The 19,892-nt window shown below is 36.2% G+C and overlaps 1 protein-coding gene across 1 annotated transcript in view; it reads right to left on the reverse strand.

The window, feature by feature from the left end:
• Window positions 1-19,892, reverse strand: part of LOC126815245 (charged multivesicular body protein 4b) — a 55,392-nt gene that overhangs the window by 15,270 nt on the left and 20,230 nt on the right. Inside the window, exons 2-3 of the mRNA XM_050540805.2 lie at window positions 7,404-7,581; window positions 639-753 (exon numbers count right to left, since the gene is read on the reverse strand). Of these exons, the coding sequence (XP_050396762.1) occupies window positions 639-753; window positions 7,404-7,581 (293 nt within the window). The remainder of the gene's footprint in view (window positions 1-638; window positions 754-7,403; window positions 7,582-19,892) is intronic.

Here is a 19,892-nt window from a genome sequence, read left to right on the forward strand (position 1 = left end):
TTGATCAAAAACTTCCGACCCCCCATCTTAGCACTTTTTGCGATTTTTGCATGGTCTTCTCGCGGATACACTCTTAACATCCGATCTATGTGAAATTCATATGCAATATTTAAATTTGGGAAACGAAGAAGCCTATTGAATTTCAGCAATTTCCGTTTATTACTTCTAGAGTTATGGCCCTTGTTTCACTTTGTTTAACCTTGTGAATGCTCTAACCCCAAAAGTTATCATCCTATTGTGATCATAAATCTGAGATGTGCGATCAGAACAGTCTAGTATTTATCGGATATGCGTGTGTGTGTGGAATAGCTTTACCTAACTTCGGCTTCCACCGAAGAAATATCACAGACAAGCTGTCTATGTGACTATCGGTATGACACGATAAATACGTCGATTACTTAATTACCTTATCAATCCAGCCTATTATCAACGATAATCAGGTCGAGTGGTAGTCATAAACTTAGAACACTATATATTAAATTTGGAAATTCAAATATTATTCACTGTGTCTTTATGTCCGATTGGGCATATTCCTGGTCGGACAATTTAGGACGTTTGGAAAATACCGTCGGACTTGTCCAGAATATACGGGCAAAATCCCATCACTGGATTAAAGAGATAAAGTGAAAGATGTTTACCTCATCAACATCTTGTCCGAAACCAATAGGATTAGATATAGCATCTGATATTTCACTAGCTATTTCATTCTGTTCAGCTACTTCATCCATTAGATCATGAACTTTATCCACATCCCTGTAAAAAAATAAAAAAGATAGGTTGCCCGGCAATGAAACAGATGCCCACAGCGGCTTAGTCATCCGGGTAGTCAAGAAGAGTTGTCGCATATTTTTTTCTTTTGTCAGAAATGAAACATTTATAATACACAAAAATCTAATTTGTTTGGCTTCTTGTTCTACCCCATGCTAACGTTTAGTATACAAAACATTTAATATCATGGATTTAGCTGTTTAAGTTATCAAAAATCATTGAAAATCAATATACTTGTTTGTCGCAAAACCTTAACAGCTGTGTATCAATCTAAAGTCAATCGAATAATTACTTTGGCCTGAAGCGCATCCGCAATATTTCTCGAAGTCATCAAAGGCCATAACTCTACAGTCAGTAATAATTATTAGAAATCCATGAAATATAGATGTCTTCGTTTCATGACTGTCAATACCGTGTATAAATTCAAAATAAATCGAATCATGACTTTAGTCTCTAGAGTATTCACCAGATTTTTCAAAGTGATCAAACGCCAGAACTCTGACAGTAATTATCCGAAAACGTTGAATATTTTAAGACTTCTTCGTCTCATGAACTTCAACACCGCATATAACTTTAAAGTCAATCGGATATTAATTTTAGGCTCTAGGGCTTCCACAAAATATTTCAAAGTTATCAAGGGCCATAACTCTTGTAGTAATTATCGGAAATAATTGAAAATTGATTGACATCTTCAACTTATGACATTAAAAATTTAAGCACTGTGTATAAATTTAAAGTCAAACTTAACCCTCTAATCCATAAGATATTTCAAAGTGATCAAGGGCCATAACTCTGATATTAATCATCCGAAATCGTTGAAAATCAATAGGCTTCTGAATCTCATGACCTTAAACACTGTGTATAAATTGTGGACGCTGGACCGACAGACAGGGGCGACAAACAATATACGACCACATTTTGATGTGAGTGTATAAAAACATTCACCATATATACATGTACATATATAACATTTAATAATATTGTGGGTCATTCTATGAATCAGTGGTTGTTGGGTGACCCCCTCAGAATATTATGAAAAAGAGAGCCACACAGCTTCTTTGTCTCAACTGCAGCTTAGCCAAAAGGAAAACTTGGTCTGAGCAAATCTGATGAGGATTTAGGATCCTTGTTTGAAGAAATCTGAAAAAAAGATCTGTTAAGACCTACAGCCTCTATTGCGTTCACTTGGTTTTCGATAAAGTGGGCATAAGTCAGGAATCGAATGCTATGGATTATGAAAATCAATAGGGATCGATGACCCCAATGCTTCAAGCTATTTATGAAAACAAAAACTATAGCCTTTATCGCGTTTACAAACTTTTTTCCAGAAAATAGGGCATAGCTCTGAAATGGTAAGTCATGGAGAGGTGAATATTGTTAGGATTCATCCTCTCATGAACCCAATGCTTTACACAAAATTTTGCAACAATCTGCTAAAAACTATATAGATAGGGTTCATCCGCTCATAACCCCAATGCTTCCCACCAAATTTTAAAAAATTCTGTTAACCAGTTTTGGGCCGATTTTTACGAAATTCGAACTCAGCCGTACTTAGGGTTTAATGGTGATATAATAATACATTTTTTTAAATCGGATAAAAATTATGACCTCTATAGGGTCCACAAGCTAAAAACGCGATTTTTCGTACAATCAGGGGCCATAATTCAGGAAGTCACGTTCCGAAATGCACGAATATCGAAAGGAACAGAGATCTTTGGGTAATAAGCATACGTTTCAAGTTTAAACCAAATCGGTGGAAAATTGTGACCTCTACAGTGTTCACAAGCTAAAAACGTGATTTTTCATACAATCAGGGGCCATAATCCATGTAGTTACAGTCCGATACATGCCAATATTGAAAGGAATCGAGATCTTAGGGTGGTAAAGCTATATTTCAAGTTTCATTGAAATTGAGATAAAAATTGTGACCTGTAGACTGTTCACAAACAATTGTGGACGGACAGACAGGTGCGACGACAATATAATTCCACATGAAAATGTGAAACTTCCAATCAGTAGAAACAGGAAACACAAACCAAACTCTGTCAACTATGTCAGTTCTTATGTTGTATATTGTTTTTAAACAATATGTAAAACCTGTAGTATGCAATATGTAGGCCAAACCATTACTCCTTTCAGCACTCGACTTCATAAGCACAGAAGTAATATAAAGCTTAAAAAACCTGGTCATTCCCCCCATGTAACCTCCCATTTTAATTAACCGGGTCATGATTTCATGTGTACCATTGTACAAAAAATTCCTGATAAAGATCAGAAAAAATTGAACACAGCAGAAAGTCTGTGGATTCATAGACTTGATTCGGTATGGCCGAACGGTTTAAATGAGTTAAATCCAGGGGGTTTCAAAATCATTCATAATCATGCATAAGTTTTCCTTACTTGAAAAATTTTACCTAAGGTTTAGTTAAGCTAACCTTTCACGTTATGTATCTAAGTCTATGACGTCATCACGCCAATGATGTCATAACTTCCTATGATGTCATAACTGACTTCCAGTCATTTTGAATTTTACTGACGAAACGTTGGATAAAACGATGTTTTTTTTGATATTGTATTCTATTAATTATTTTCTATCACATGAAAATGTGGGCGTATAAAAATTGTGTTCACAAAGTTTTCGACAAAGGGTGGATAACCCTGGAATATAATTTGATTGGTTTTATCCTCTTGTGATCACAATGCTCCACACCTAATATGGTCGAAAACTACAGCCTCTATCGCATTCGCAATGTTTTGCATACATGTAATGTTGAACGAAAACTAACAGAATGCTGAGGATTGATAGGGTTCGTCCTCTAACAATCATGATGCTTCACCAGGGTTGTAAAAATCCACTATCCTGATGCCCAAGGCTACCAAAAATAACTTACAGGCTAGTGACCTATTTAGCCGTGCTAGTCCTAGACTTGTGCTGTTTCAATGCTAACTTTTTATAGTTTGTGAATTAAACTGTCATATGATAAAAATAAACTGTAAGATATCTCAATTCCCACCTTTATTACACACCAGTTTAATTTTTCTCCGTTTCACAAACTGCCTCATGGCTAAAATGGCACTTGCACACGAATGTGGACTTATAAAAAACATTGCTAACTAGAATGTTTCTTTTTGGTGGGAAAAGGAGTCACTTGTGCAAATAACAATACCATGGTAGGCCGGTGTAATTTTGAAATTCTAAAGAAGACAAGCGATGTTTTGACACCATGAACTATTCTTATCAGGTAGGCCAGTGATCAAGCGCTGAAATAAGCGTCCGGACACGGACAATGTCCGGGCGAATTGACCCCTTTTGACAGGCCAAATTGCCTTTCGTCCGGACATAATTGTCCGACCGTGTTTTTGTAAAACATTATGTCAAAAATATTTGAGTCGATCGCTATTTATTATTAGACTCGAAAGTCCAGAACCAAAAATATCAATGACCCGAGTCATAGTGAAAATGTTACTATTTATATCTCGGCCGCGTGCAGATAAAATCTTCAATAATTTTTAAATCGACTCTTTTACGCTGGTTATATCAACGACCCGAGTCATAGTAAAAATATTACTATTTATACATGTATCTCTCTCGGCCACGTGAAGAAAAAATAATGAATAATATTGAGAATCGGCTCTTTTACACTGGTTATTCGAGTCTCGTAGCTAGCTTTGCATTACTTTCGTATATGATTAGCTCTAAATCACACCTAACATGACATGTAATTATATAAATTATTAGTTATAAAAGTAATAATATTTTAAAATTAGTTTACAAGAAAATGTCCAAGTTGACTATGGATGTAATTAGGGACAGATTTTTTATACGAAAATATCTCACTTTGTTGGACACTTCCAATGTGAATGTAAATAGAAGAGCCGTGAAAACATGTCGAATAAAATAACTTCTTACTTTTCCCAACCCTCGGACACGGATATCCCGGCTAGTGGGACCGTTCCAGAAAATTCAAAGACTGGTACTGTGTCTTAATCTTATGTCTCTCATAAAGACACTTCTAAACGGGGGGCGTCGCCGTCACCAGTTGGAAAATTACAAAAACGAGCCGTAGAACTAGAAAAGTGGATCAAAAATGACTTGGCAGATTCTGAACCATTTACGACAACTCATATTTAATTAAGATGTCTATTCTTTAGTTAAATTTGAATCTTAATCAGAGTTTTTAGGATTTAGTCCCCAGCCCAACCAAAGAGATTAATGACATTATTATATGAACTATAAAGTTGTATTCCATATACATATAAAAACTTAAAACTCCAGGTTGTATGTGAGTCATCAATTTATTTTATTAATAAATGTATGTATAATAATATATATAAACATAGTAAATTTCAACAGTTTTTTGGTTTAATATACTTTATAAAGTATTTGTCAGGCTGAAAATCTGAAATGTCCGGCCGAAAATCAGTTCAGCCTGACATGATGTCAGGCTGAACCTTAGCAGTTATTTCAAGGCTTGCCAGTGATATCAAATCATAAGAACTTGTATAAAGCACAATATTCCACACTGAAAGACAAATATTGACTTCCAGTTAAAAACCAATTGAAAAAATGTTTTATTAAACGCCCGCATTTTGCAAGAGATGGATAGAGAACAAAGTAAAAACAAAAACGATTTTTTGTACAATGGGGGCCATAATCCAGAAAGTTATGGTCTGAAATGCCCAAATATCAAAAGGAACTGAGATATGTTTTAAGTTTCATAAAAATTGTGACCTCTAGAGGGTCCATAACCTTTGTATTACATAGTTATTATACACTATTTGCGTACAAAGAGCGGCCATTTTGTCGGTCAGTTTCAAGTTTGATTTTCCCGAAATTCGAATTCAAAATTCATTATAGTGGAATGGTGATATAAATGTATCTAAACGGTTTTTAAAGTAGCTAAGTCTCTAACTCAATATCATCCAAAATCTTCAACATTGAAAACACGAATTATTTGTCAATTTAAATCAACATTGATGCTGTGATCTTACCGGAAAAAGATCGGCTTCTAATATCCAATATTTAAGACAAAATAAACATTTTACCATTGGTACACGAATCGTGTACCATAATGCTTTCAGCCCCAGTTGTAACAAGAGACTCAAAGAACGAGGCTAGACACATTGCACCAAATAAAAAGGCGTCGCAGTCTTCTTATCTGGAGACCATGTGGACTATGCGCAATAAATATTATGTAGACTGAAATAACCAGACGCTAGAAATTTTAATTCGATTGAGACTACTGGCTTATTTCGCCGAACATAACTGATTTGAAATTAGAGTAAAAACGGAAACCATTGAATGTAAATCAGTTTATATACATTCATATTATAGTATTATATGCGTTGCGACCCAATTGTGTCAATGTTAGCGATTTAGCTCCTTTAAAATCGGAAAAAAAATTGTGACCTAGAGAAACCACAAGCTAAAAATGCGATCTTTCGACCAATCAGGGGCCATAATCCAGGAAATTACGTTCGGATATGTGTGATTATCAAAAGGAACCAAGATCATTATGATAAAAACATATATATTTAAAGTTTCATCCAAATCGGAAAAAAACTGTGGACTCTATAGGGTCCACAACCTTGATATACCATATTTTTTACACTATTTGCATGCAAGGGGGCGGCCATTATGTCTGTCAGTTTTAGTCCGATTTTCACGAGCTCAAAACAGGATTTTTCATACAATCAAGGGCCACAATTCAGGAAGTTAAGATTCGATATGTGTGAATATCGGAAACATGCATTTCAAGTTTCATGAAAATCGGATCAAAATTGTGACTTCTAGGAGGTCCACAACCTTGATAAACCATATTTTCACACTACTTGCGTACAAGGGTCAGCCATTTTGTCCAGCAGTTTTGGTCCGATTTTCACGGAATTCGAACTCAACCATCATTAAGGGGTAACGGTGATATACTTAAACGTTTTTATGAATCAGATAAAAATTGTAACCTCTAGAGGGACCACAAGCTAAAAACAAGATTTTTCGTACAATCAGGGGCCATAACTCCAGAAGTAACATTCCGATATGTGCGAATATCTAAAGGAACCAAGATTTTTGGGTTATAAACATGCATTTCAAGTTTCATAAAAATCGGATCAAAATTGTGATCTCTAGAGTGTCCACAGCTAAAAACGTGATTTTTCGAACACTCAGGGGCCATAATTACATGCCAATATCAAAAGGAACAGAGATCTTTGGGAGATAAACCTATATTTCAAGTTCCGTCAAAATCGGATAAAAATTGTGACCTGTACCGTGTCCACAAACAAATTGTGGACAGACGCTGTCCGGACGGACAGGGGCGACGACAATATACGTTCACATGAAAATGTGGGCGTATAAAAAAGCATCACTAACATCATTTGTTCGTAACTGAAGCTATTCTCATCTAAAATTCACTTTATTATTATCTTATTAATTTTTTGCTTCCAACTTTGTTTTCCTCTAACGAAGATTGTTAGTTGATGCCTGAATATATGTTGATTAATTTCTATTCTCAAACATCAAGCCAAAGAAAGGCATCTCACCTATGTTTATTTAAGGTCAATATCTAAAGAACACCTTCACTGACAAAGGTGACGTCCACATTAAATGTGAGCGTATAACATAAAATATATCTTACAAATTATTGTGAGCTCCTTTAAGAGCCTTTGCTGCAACTCCCATGACTTTGAGTACTTCTGTATTTGTGCTAGCATCTTCTAAAGCTTCTCGTTGAAATTCAATAGTTGACAATGTACCGTCAATTTTTTGTAATTGTTGATCGAATCTCTTTTTTCTTTTCAATGCTTGTAATGCAACTAAAAAAAAATAAGGAAAATTCATTATACAGTTAAACAGAAAGTACATGTATGGTAGAATATACTTCAAAACTATTGGGCCTATCCAAATTGAAGACAATATTCTAAAATATAGGTTGCCAGGCAATGAAACATACGCCCACAGCAGCTAAGTCGTCCGAGCAGTCAACAAGAGTTGTCGCATATTTTTTCTATTGTCAGTAATGAAACATTTATCAGTGACCACCCTAGACATTCGCTTTTATTGGCGATCAAATTGATGATACTGGCGAAAGTTTTGGCGAATGAATTTCAGAGAGTGTAATTTTGAAAATCTTCTAATTTTAATTTTGAAATTGTCTAGTTCAACCCTTCTTTCTATTGACTCGATGTAGTGTCTATTTTTAGTACATTAATTGACTCTAGTCTCAATCTTGCAAGTGGAGAATTAGTCAATGGTTCAGATTTTAAAAAAGACTGAAAGATCCGTCTCGAAACTTAACTTTCAAACACAGTTACGTCCCTTTTGTAAGGGGCTGAGCTGTGGTTTTTTTTCACTTAGCTATAATTTTTCCAATTTATTTTCAAATTATAATAATGAATAATGATTACTAATGGACAGATTAATTTTTCTTTCCTTCATCCGCCTGCGACAATATGAAATGTTAACTTTCGGACAGTTCAGAGAATAAAATAATACTCTTGTGCATTAAAAAAGTACATATTAAATATTTTTTTAATTAAACACATGAATAGAAATATAATATTTGGCTACAAGTTTCTGAATTGGCTAAAAATTTGGCTAAAGGTTTTAAGAGTCTAGTGCGGTCACTTGATTTATAATACACTAAAATCTGATTAAGAGTCACAACTCATTAAGTAATTATCAGAGAATCGGTAGAATTTGTTTGGTCCATGCTAATGTTTAGTATATGAAACATTTAATATCATCGATTTAGCTGTTCAAGTTATCAAAATTCATTGAAAATCAAGATCTTAAACTCTGTGTATCAATCTAAAGTCAATAAATCAGATGAAAACTTTGGTCACTAGGAGCATCCACAAGATTTTTCAAAGTGATCATGGGCCATAACTCTGGTAGTAATTATCGGAAATCATTGAAAATCACCGGGCTTCTTCGTCTCACAACCTTAAACACTGTGTTTAAATTTCAAGGTAATTGGATATTAACTTTAGCCTCTAGAGCGTCCGCAAGATATTTCAAAGTCATCAAGGGCCATAACTCTGAGAGTAATTATCTGAAATCGTTAAAAATCAATAAGCTTCTGAATCTCATGACCTTTTAACACTGTGTATACATTGTGGACGCCGGACCGACAGACAGGGGCGACAACAATATATGACGACATTTCAATGTGGGTGTATAAAAACATTCACCATATATACATGTACATGTACATGTATATAACATTTAATAATATTGTGGGTCATTCCATGAACCAGTGGTTGTTGGGTGACCCCCTCAGAATATTATGAAAAAGAGAGCCACACAGCTGCTTTGTCTCAACTGCAGCTTAACCAAAAGGAAAACTTGGACTGAGTAAATTTGATGAGGATTTAGGATGCGTGTTTGAAGAAATCTTAAAAAAGATCTGTTAAGACCTACAGTCTCTATTGCGTTCACTTGGTTTTCGATAAAGGGGGCATAACTCAGGAATCGAAGGCTATGAATTATGAATATCAGTAGGGATCGATGACCCCAATGCTTCACGTTCAAGCTATTTATTAACTATCGCCTTTATATCGCCTTCACAAGTTTTTTTTTCCAGAAAATAGGGCATACATATAGCTCTGAAATGGTAAGTCATGGAGAGGTGAATATCGTTAGGATTCATCCTCTTATGAACCCAATGCTTTACACCAAATTTTGCAACAATCTGCTAAAAACTATAGATAGGGTCCATCCGCTCATAACTGCATTCACAAAATTTTCGACAAAGGGTGGATAACCCTGGAACGAAATTTGATTGGTTTCATCCTCTCGTGATCACAATGCTTCACACCAAATATGGTCGGGGATCACGTGGCTAAGTGGGTAAGACACTGGCTCGCTAGCCTGGAGGTCAGGTGTTCGATCCCTGTATTGGCCGAGAAAGTTCAGCCAGATTTTCCGGCGTGGTTCCCCCCTTGTCAGTGATGCAGGACGGAGGGCCTGACAAGGAAAGCTGTCTTGTCCTTTGGATGAGACGAAAAACTGAGGTCCCGTTTATTCATTGGAATGCACGTAAAAGATCCCTTGGCAGTTGGAATTCGATATAAGAGTAGGCGATGGTGCCGCTGCCCGGGCAAAATTTCCCTCATAGCACACTGTATGGCGTATGCCCGTCTTCATTAGCCCAGCATAGGAGCAGAACAGTAGGACGTTAAACCCCATTTCATTTCATTTCATTTCATTTCCAAATATGGTCGAAAACTACAGCCCCTATCGCATTCACAATGTTTTCGGAAAAAGGGGCATACATATAATTCTGAATGAAAACTCACTGAATGCTGAAGATTGATAAGAGTTCGTCCATAACTCTGGTAGTAATTATCAGAAATCATTGAAAATCACTGGGTTTCTTCATCTCACGACCTTAAACACTGTGTTTAAGAAGCCAACAATGAGGCTGATGTCCCCCCCGAAATCCCAAAATAAATAGATGTCACATATTAATTAATCACACATTTATTTTTTTTCAAAAGTATCAAGCAATCAAACCGATTATCAACTATACACCAAGTTTCATCACTCTCTATCAGATAGAATCATAGTTAACTGGCCCCAAAGCATCGACCAATAAAATTGCTTAGCTCTGTTTAGCTTTAGCTCAAAATGTTAATCATTGAACGCATTCAAGACATTCACCTAATGAACATCATCATCAAGTTTTAATATTCTACCTCAATTAAAAGCAGAGTTGTTATGTTCCAAAGTCTTGACCAATCAAATTGCTTATCGATCCTTAGCCTGAGCAGAATATTCTCATCATCCAACTTAGTCAAGTTAATGATATAATAAATCTATACTTAGAGTTTCATCACTCTCCTTGACATTGTTTTTAAATTTATAGACAAGGAATAGAGATATAAGATGGTTTGAACAATATTTGTATCTTTACAAATTGTTCTCTATTGTCGGTATATTAGCTATGGTGTGAGTCTATTTAGGGCGCAAATTGACTGTACTTAAATCAACTTGGTGAATAATTGACAGGTTGACACATAAAAAGAGTTACAGACCCAAAACATAGCTGGTTGTGTGTGTCAACAACATGTTACCAGATTACATGTGAGTGGAAATATACTAAATTTGTGATGTGGCTTAATTTAACCAATCATATCAGAAATTGCACAGGTTCAAAGCTATGAACAGGCTTTTCTGTGCATGATATCCATGAGTCCACTAAAGAAATCATAGTATAGTAAACTTTTAAGGTGGACTTTCATTAGATTCCGGAGAGTTTACCATCTGAGTTCCTAGACAGCAGCTTGGTTCTAAAAGGGAAAAGATGTAGAACTTTCTATTCAGCAGACTCGCCCAAATCAAGTCTGGCTGGCTAGTGTTTGAGAATGACTTTAGTTTATATTGTAATCTATTAAGTTCATATTAACAGGGTTTGGTCGACCCATCGAGCTTACTCACCAGCCAAAATTGCAGATTTCAGAAATCAACCGTTTCCGAGATACAGGCCGAGTACGTTTTTCGGTTGATTTTTGTCATTTTTAGGCCCAATTTTAGCTATTTTTGTCGCACTACTACCGCTGTTGCATGACCCTGGCCAACTTGGTTTTGGTCGTTCGTGATAGTCGGGGTCTTACCCAATCACATTATCATGGTCACCCGGTTCAAGTTCATTTTCCATAGGTGTCAGGAGACTACACAAGATACATGTCTGGAGATACCTGAAATGTACCCTATCTTCAAATCGCGATAACTCCACTGGAGCAGGGTTTGTGATAAAAATTAAAATCAATTTATTTGCAGCTTGACCAGTTCTAACAACATAAGAAATAAAATCGTTGTCAACTAACTTGCAAAAGTATGAAAATTTGTGTCGAAAGTTACCAAAAACTTTAGTTTTGATTGGGATACATCGGCGGATTATTCAAGTACCCAATCGCCAATATTGTTATTGAAAGGGTCAATATATCAACTCCAACTCCCCTTCAACCCGCTTTGCCAAAGTATTCAGTCTCGGTGTGGTTTGGTATCCAGTCTACAAATCCAAGATGGCGTCTCCCAGTGAATATGGATTTTCGCAAATTCTCGATCTAGAATGTCGATCCTGATTATTTAAACATTTTTTTTCTATGAGAAATTTCAATTCAAAATTTTTGAAAAACAGTCGAGTTACAGCAGATGAAAGTCGACAATTATGCAAAACAGACCCAACTTCCATGAAAATCGCCTATTTAGTCTTCACCGTGACCTTTAATCGCGAGGTCATCAGGGATACAGTTTGCTCTATCGTTGCTCTATCGACAAACCATATCTCATTCGAAAATATTGAAAAACAAATGAGTTAGAGTCGGGATTTCTAAAATTTTCTTGTCCGACATTTTACCGAAAATAAAGGGGTATAACTCTTATCGTTATTTAAGCAGACAGATTCATACCACAATTAAAAATCACGTGTCAACAAAATATTCAAATCCGCACGTAATAAAAATAGGAACACCTCGCTATTTTTGTACGCCCACATTCTCGTGTGGATGTATATTGTCGTCGCCCCTGTCCGCCAACAATTTGTTTATGGGCACTCTACAGGTCACAATTTTTATCCATTTTCAACAAAACTTGAAATATAGGTTTATGTCCCTAAGAATTCGGCTCCTGTCGATATTGGTATGCATCGGGCCGTAACTTCATGGACTATGGCCCCTGAACTTACGACAAATCACGTTTTTAGCTTGTGGACACACTGCACATGGAGGATACAATTTTTATCCGATTTTGATGAAACTTAAAAGGTACGTTTATAACCCAATGAACTTGGTTTCTTTCGATATGATGACGCTAATGATGACGGAGTTTGAATTTCGTGAAAATTGGATCGAAACTGCCAGACAAAATGGCCGCTCCTCGTACGCAAATAGTGTAAAAGTGTGTAATTCCAAGGTTGTGGACACCCTCAAGGTCACAATTTATATCTGATTTTCATGAGACTTAAAATAATTATCTTTAGATCCCAAAGATCTCGGTCGTTGTCGATATATTCGCGCATATCGGCTGTAATTTCGTGGAATATGACCCCCGATTTTAAGAAAAATTGCGTTTTTAGCCTAAAGTTCCTCTTGAGGTCACAATTTTTATCCGATTTTAAAAACTGCTTCAATGTATCACCGTTACGCCCTAATGACAACTAAGTTCGAATTTTATGAAAATCGGAGCGAAACCGCTGGACAAAATGGCCGCTCCTCATAAGCAAATAGTGTAAAAGTATGTAATTCCAAGATTGTGGACACTCTAGAAACACAATTTTTATCCGATTGTGACGAAACTTAAAATGTATGTTTATATCCAAAAGATCTCGGTTCCTTTCGATATTCGCGTATCACATCGTAGCTTCCTGAATTATGATCCCTGAATATACAAAAAACACATTTTGATCTTGTAGCCCCTCTTAATGTCACAATTTTTATTCGACTTGATGAAACTTTTATATTATATACTTTTATATCCCAAAGATCTTGGTTCCTTTTGATATTGTCGGACTGTTACATACTAGATGATGGCCCCTGGTTGTACAAAAAATCACTTTTTATTTAGCTTGTTTTCTGACCATCTTTTGCAAAATGTGGTATCTTGCATGGCAACCACTTATTCATATTTAATTCCCGTATGGTATCCAAACTTATTTCAGTAATATTCCTACAAAATTACGTGTTTTCGTAATACGATACAATGAAATTTGCCGATCCGCACTTGTTTCAATCAAATTCACACCAGAAATATTCCCCCAAAATTACAAGTCTTCGTTTATACGTCAGCAAATGAAGAAAGGCGTCTGAAATAAGAATTATTTGTGGTGATGTCAAATCATTTTCGTAAAATGGTATTTTAAAATTACATTGATAGTTAAATTACTTGTAAAAGGCATACATAACTCCGGCGTATGGCGTATGTGACCGTTAACATATAACACATACAGTTTGTTTCGTAGTAAGCACTGCCTTACATTGTAAGCGATTTTCGTGCGATAATCGAGATCGCGGGAAAGTGCCACTGTAGATGGGAATTTATATATGGTGTCTTAAAAGAAGTAGTTTCATTATGGAAAATAAGTTGTTAAAGGTTTAATAGCTAACAATAGACAGAGGTTTTGAAATTTATAATGATTGTTCATTGATTTGGGGTGTTATATACTATTAGGATAATATGTGACATCAAGGACTATTTTCTACATGCTGTCGGTTGATATCAATGGATTAAACTTTCCGGCAATGGAGAAACCACCGAGGTAATCACGTAGATAAGGTTGATACTCATTATTGGATTGATGAAAAGTCCGACAAAAGGAGAAGCAATGACTTCTGTTCAAGATTAGATTGGTGAATTTCCCGACAAAGTAATAAGTCAGTCAAGCAAGGCAGATTAAGCAGGTAAACAACGTAGGTGTATAGACAGTATAATAGCCTACGATAAATACGCTGATCACGTAATTACCTAATCAATCCAGCCTATTATCAACAATTATCGGGGGTATACTATATTAATTTTGAAATTCTGAATATTATTCATCATACCTTGATGTCCGATTGGGCATATTCCTGGCCTGACATTTGGAAAATAGCGTAGGACATGTCCGGAATATATGGGCGAAATCCCAACACTTAAGAAACTGAAATTCGAAACGAAAAGTGACGAATTTCATAACTTTCGACACAAATTTTCATGCTGTTGAGGGTTAGTTGACAACGATTTTATTTTTTATGTTGTTAGAACAGGTCAAGCTGCAAATAAAACGATTTTCATTTTTATCGCAAACCCTGCTCCAGTGGAGTTATCGCAATTTGAAGAAAGAGTATAATTCAGGTGTCTGCAGACACGTATTTTGTGTAGTGCCATGACACCTATGGAAAGAGAGGCTGCATTGGGTGACCATTATAATATGGTAGGGTGAGACCTGGACTATAATCACCAACCAAAACTTATTTCGCTATTGGTCGCTTAATGGCTATAGTAATGCTACAAAGATAGGTTGCCAGGCAACTAAACATACGCCCACAGCAGCTAAATCGTCAGAGCGGTCGACAAGAGTTGTCGTATATTTGTTCTTTTGTAGGTAATTAGGGGGCATTTAATAGACAATTTCATACAGATGACATTATAATTTTCATCGTTTGAGGGTTCACAAGGTTCTAAAAACTAAAACAAGGGCTGTAACTCTGGAAGTAATCTACTTTTTCGTTTTCATAATTCAAATAATACATATCAATTTCATACAGATCGGATAACTTTTGTCGTTCGAACGTTCACAAGGTTCAACAAAGTAAAACAAGGGCCATAACTCTAGAAGTAATTGACAGAAATTGCTGACATTCAATAGGCTTCTTCATTTCACTAATTTAAATGATGCATATGAATTTCATACAGATTGGGTGATAACTTTTGTCGTTCAAGCGTTCACAAGATTCAACAATGCAAAACAAGGGCCATAACTCTAGATGTAATTAACTGAAATTTGCTGAAACTCAATAGGCTTGTTCGTTTTACTAATTTAAACGATACCTATAAATTTCATACAGATCGGATAATAACTTTTGTTGTTAAAGCATTCACAAGGTACAACAAAGTGAAAAAAGGGCCATTACTCACGGTGTAATTAACAGAAATTGTTGAAAATCAATAGGCATCTTCGTTGCACTAATTTAATTGATGCATATCAATTTCAAACAGATCGGATGATAACTGTTGTCATTAGAGCGTGGTCGATTTTCACGAAATTCGAACTCAGTCGTCCTTAGGGTGTAACGGTGATATAATAATACGTTTTTTTAAATCGGATAAAAATTATGACTTCTATAGGGTCCACAAGCTAAAAACGCGATTTTTCGTACAATCAGGGGCCATAATTCAGTAAGTTACAGTCCGATATGCGCGAATATCGAAAGGAACCAAGATCTTTGGGTTATAAACTTACATTTCAAGTTTCAACAAAATCGGATAAAAATTGTAACCTCTATAGGGTCCACAACCTTGATATACCATATTTTTACGCTATTTGAGAACGAACGGCGGCCATTTTGTCTGTCAGTTTTGGGCCGATTTTCACGAAATTCGAACTCAGTCGTCCTTAGGGTGTAACGGTGATATAATAATACGTTTTTTTAAATCGGATAAAAATTATGACCTCTATAGGGTCCACAAGCCAAAAAACGCGTTTTTGCGTACAATCAGGGTCCATAATTCAGGAAGTTACAGTCCGATATGCGCGAATATCGAAAGGATCCGAGATCTTTGGGTTATAAACTTACATTTCAAGTTTCAACAAAATCAGATAAAAATTGTGACCTCTACAGTGTTCACAAGCCAAAAATGTGATTTTTCGTACAATCAGGGGCCATAATCCATGAAGTTAAGGTTCGATAGATGCCAATATCGAATGGAACCGAGATCTTAGGGTGATAAACCTATATTTCAAGTTTCATTGAAATTGGATAAAAATTGTGACCTGTAGACTGTTCACAAACAATTGTGGAGGGACGGACGGACGGACGGACAGGGGCGACAACAATACGTCCACATGAAAATGTGGGCGTATAAAAAGTAAATACACAACGTGAAGCAGAAGTAAAGACAGCTAGAGACAAAATTCTAGACGATCACAAGGCTACTAAGATATGTAGTAAGAAATGATGCATGGGTCGTACGTAGGATGTGGCGACCTGTTTCCAACTTCCGCTCTCCACGTCAGACGGAAGACTCATGGTACTACACTAAGGCATAAACCAATCAGATTGCTTATCTCTGCTTACCGTAAGCAGACAATGTTTATCATCGAACTCCATCAAGGCCATTCACCTAATGAACACCTACACAAAGTTTAAACATTCTACCTCAATTAGAAGGAGAGTTATTTTGATCCAAAGTCTCGACCAATCAAATTGCTTATCGCTCTGCTTACCCTAAGCAACAAATGCTTATTATCGAACTTAGTCGAGGTATTGATGTGATAAAACTAAACATCACTTAATTAGAACTAATGTTATCGTGTTCCAAAGCATCAACCAATCAAATTGCTTATCTCTGCTAACCCTAATTCTTATCTTCTAACTCCGAACTCCATCAAGGCATTCACCTAATAAAGACCTACGTCAAGTGTGAACATTCTCACTCAATTAGAATGAGAGTTACTGTGTTGCAAAGTCTCGACCAATCAAATTGCTTATCACTCTGCTTACCCTGAGCAGAAAATGCTCATTATTGAACTTAGTCAAGGTATTGATGCAATAAAACTATATACCAAATTTCATCACTGTCACTTAATTAGAACTAAAGGTATTGTCCCAAAGCATCAACCAATCAAATTGCTTATCTCTACTCATTATCGAACTTAGTCAAGGCAATGATGTAATGAAACTATACACCAAGTTTCATCACTCTCACTTAATTAGAATTAAAGTTATCATGTTCCAAAGCATCAACCAATCAAATTGCTTATCTCTGCTTACCCTAAGCAGAAAATGCTCATCTTCGAACTCCATCAAGGCATTGATCTAATACACACCTACACCAAATTTGAACATTCTAGCTCAAATAGAAAGTGAGTTATTGTGCCCCAAAAAGTGTGACGGACAGACAGACAGACAGACAGACAGACAGACAGACGAACCCATTTTAATACTCCCCCGTCTTTCGAAGACGGGGGACAAATATAAAGTCAATCGGATCAGCATCCAAAAGATTTTTCAGAGTGATCAAGGGCCATAACTCTGGCAGTAATTATCGGAAATTGTTGAAAATTAATAGACTTCTTCGTCTCATGACCTTAAACACTGTATAAATTTAAAGTCAATCGAATATCAACTTTAGCTTGTGGATGCTGGACCAACGGACAGACAGGGGCGATATTATACGACCACATTTCAATGTGGGCGTATAAAAAAAACTGGGTCCAAACATTTTTAAATCTGTCCACTCAAGACTGTGTTACCAGACTTATGTCAAAATTGCCATCATTTGTTGAAAGGCAATATAATTGTAGTAATAATCAAATAAATAGGGTGATCCTTGTTTGAACTTTTCACAACTCTCACCCCCAGAATATGTTCTGCTCGGTACAAAAACAATTTCTGGAAGATTCTAATCAGTTATTTAAATATTTAGGGGTAGCTCAACCCTAGCAAAGTTTTGCCTAATATAGTGCCAAAGCCTATACAGATTTCCTAAAATCTATTGACACTAATGACACTAACATACATTCTGACAATGAACATAAAACATCTAATGTTTTGAAAATTTCACAAAATGTCTCTAAAATGTCATAAGATGTCTCTTTTACTGCTTCTTCATAAGAGTCACATTTATACTGTTAGGATTTTTTTTCCTGTGCTCTTGAACGATTTGCAAATGATACTGTAGTTGATCTTCATCTAGTCTTTGGTCAGTATACCACTTTACACCACGTTCCACATGATCTTTGACAACCATCATTTCCTGGACGATTGACACATCGTTCACTTCGAAGGTCTCAGGATTTGTAACAAGGAAATAATCTGGCAGTTTCACCTTCTGGAACATAGTGTTTGATAATGATGTTGTGAAGTCCTTAAATTCACTGGCTAAAATTGCCGATATGTTCATCTGTACCCTCTTTGGTGGGACTTCTTCATCTTCAATCTTCATCTTTACATAAGAAGATGGAACATCCCCGTCAAACGGGTGCCAGTTAACTCGTCCACAAGCAAAGTCGTCCACAGTTAAGTCGTCCACAACAGTTGGTGAAGTCATCCACAAGGCATTTGTTATGTTGTCCACAAGTAATGGTTAAATCATCCACACCTAATACTTGGCTCGTACACAACTAATGATTAAGTCGTACACAACTAATACTTGACTCGTACACAATTCAAATGTATGGAATAAATAAGTTTACCTTCCTTGTTGATTTTTATTGATTACCAATTACGACCAAGATTAGTTCACCGCTGTTTTTGTAGTAGTAAAATAATTTTGTATTGTTTTTTAATTTTCGTTATGATTTTATATTAGTTCACCAATGATTTTGTAATAACATTACACAATGCTGTGTGTATGACTAAACCAACATATTTCTATATTCCGAAATTAAACTATGTAGCGTGGACGAGTCAACCAATGCCTTGTGAATGACTCAACCAACGAGTTTTGATATTTGTGGACGACTTAACCAGACTTTTTCGTCTGGACGACTTTGCTTGTGAATGAGTTAACTGGCATTCTGTCGAATAAAGCCAGACCTAACTAATTACTCAGACAGGTACCAAACAGAATGCCAGCTTTGTGGATGCAGCCTTGGATACCTTCTGGTTGATCTTCTCATACTCAACCAATGACTTCATGAAGAGGGGGTCATTGTAAGGTGCACACGCTGCAAGAGGGGATGTCATTCAAGCTTTGATGTACTCGTGGACTAAGAAGATCGCTACCTCTCTAAGACCGCTCGACTTTGTCACTGTAAGCTTGAACTGTTTTCTGAACAGCCAAACTTTTAAGCTGTAGATGACTTTGCCCATCCACCTGGCATGGTGCATCAGTCCTGGTGCCATGAATCTGATTCCCCTTGGAGGAATCTCGCCAAGCTCTAAGAATTCTTGATAGTCGTCTCGTGTTTGGACTGCGGAGAGCTGAGGCACAGTGAATTATATGATATAAGCTTCAGTGACATGCTCATCAGTAGACACATCATCAAATTTCTCCAGATCAAGAAACTCCCAATGAGCTTGAACCCGTTTAAAGACTTGAACTTCTGGAGCCGACAAAACTCCCATGCATGCTATGAAGTGGTAGTAATTAACCTAATTGCCTGTCAGAGTGTCAGTACCTTTGACAATGAATTCGAAAGCTTTTTTCGTTTTACTAATTTAAATAATTAGTAATGTTCAACAAAGTAAAACCGGGGCCATAACTCTAGAAGCAATTGACGGAAATTCAATGGACATCTTTGTTTCACTAACTCAAATGATGCATATAAATTTCATACAGATCAGATGATAAATCTTGTCGCATTCACAAGGTCCAACAAAGCGACACAAGGGCCATAGCTCTAGAAGCAATTGCTGGAAATTGCTGAAATTCAAAATTCAATAGACTTCTTCGTTTCACTAATTCAAATAATGCGTAATTA

Source organism: Patella vulgata, chromosome 3 (assembly GCF_932274485.2).
Source record: "Patella vulgata chromosome 3, xgPatVulg1.2, whole genome shotgun sequence".
In the NCBI taxonomy this organism is placed as follows: Eukaryota; Metazoa; Mollusca; class Gastropoda; family Patellidae; genus Patella; species Patella vulgata.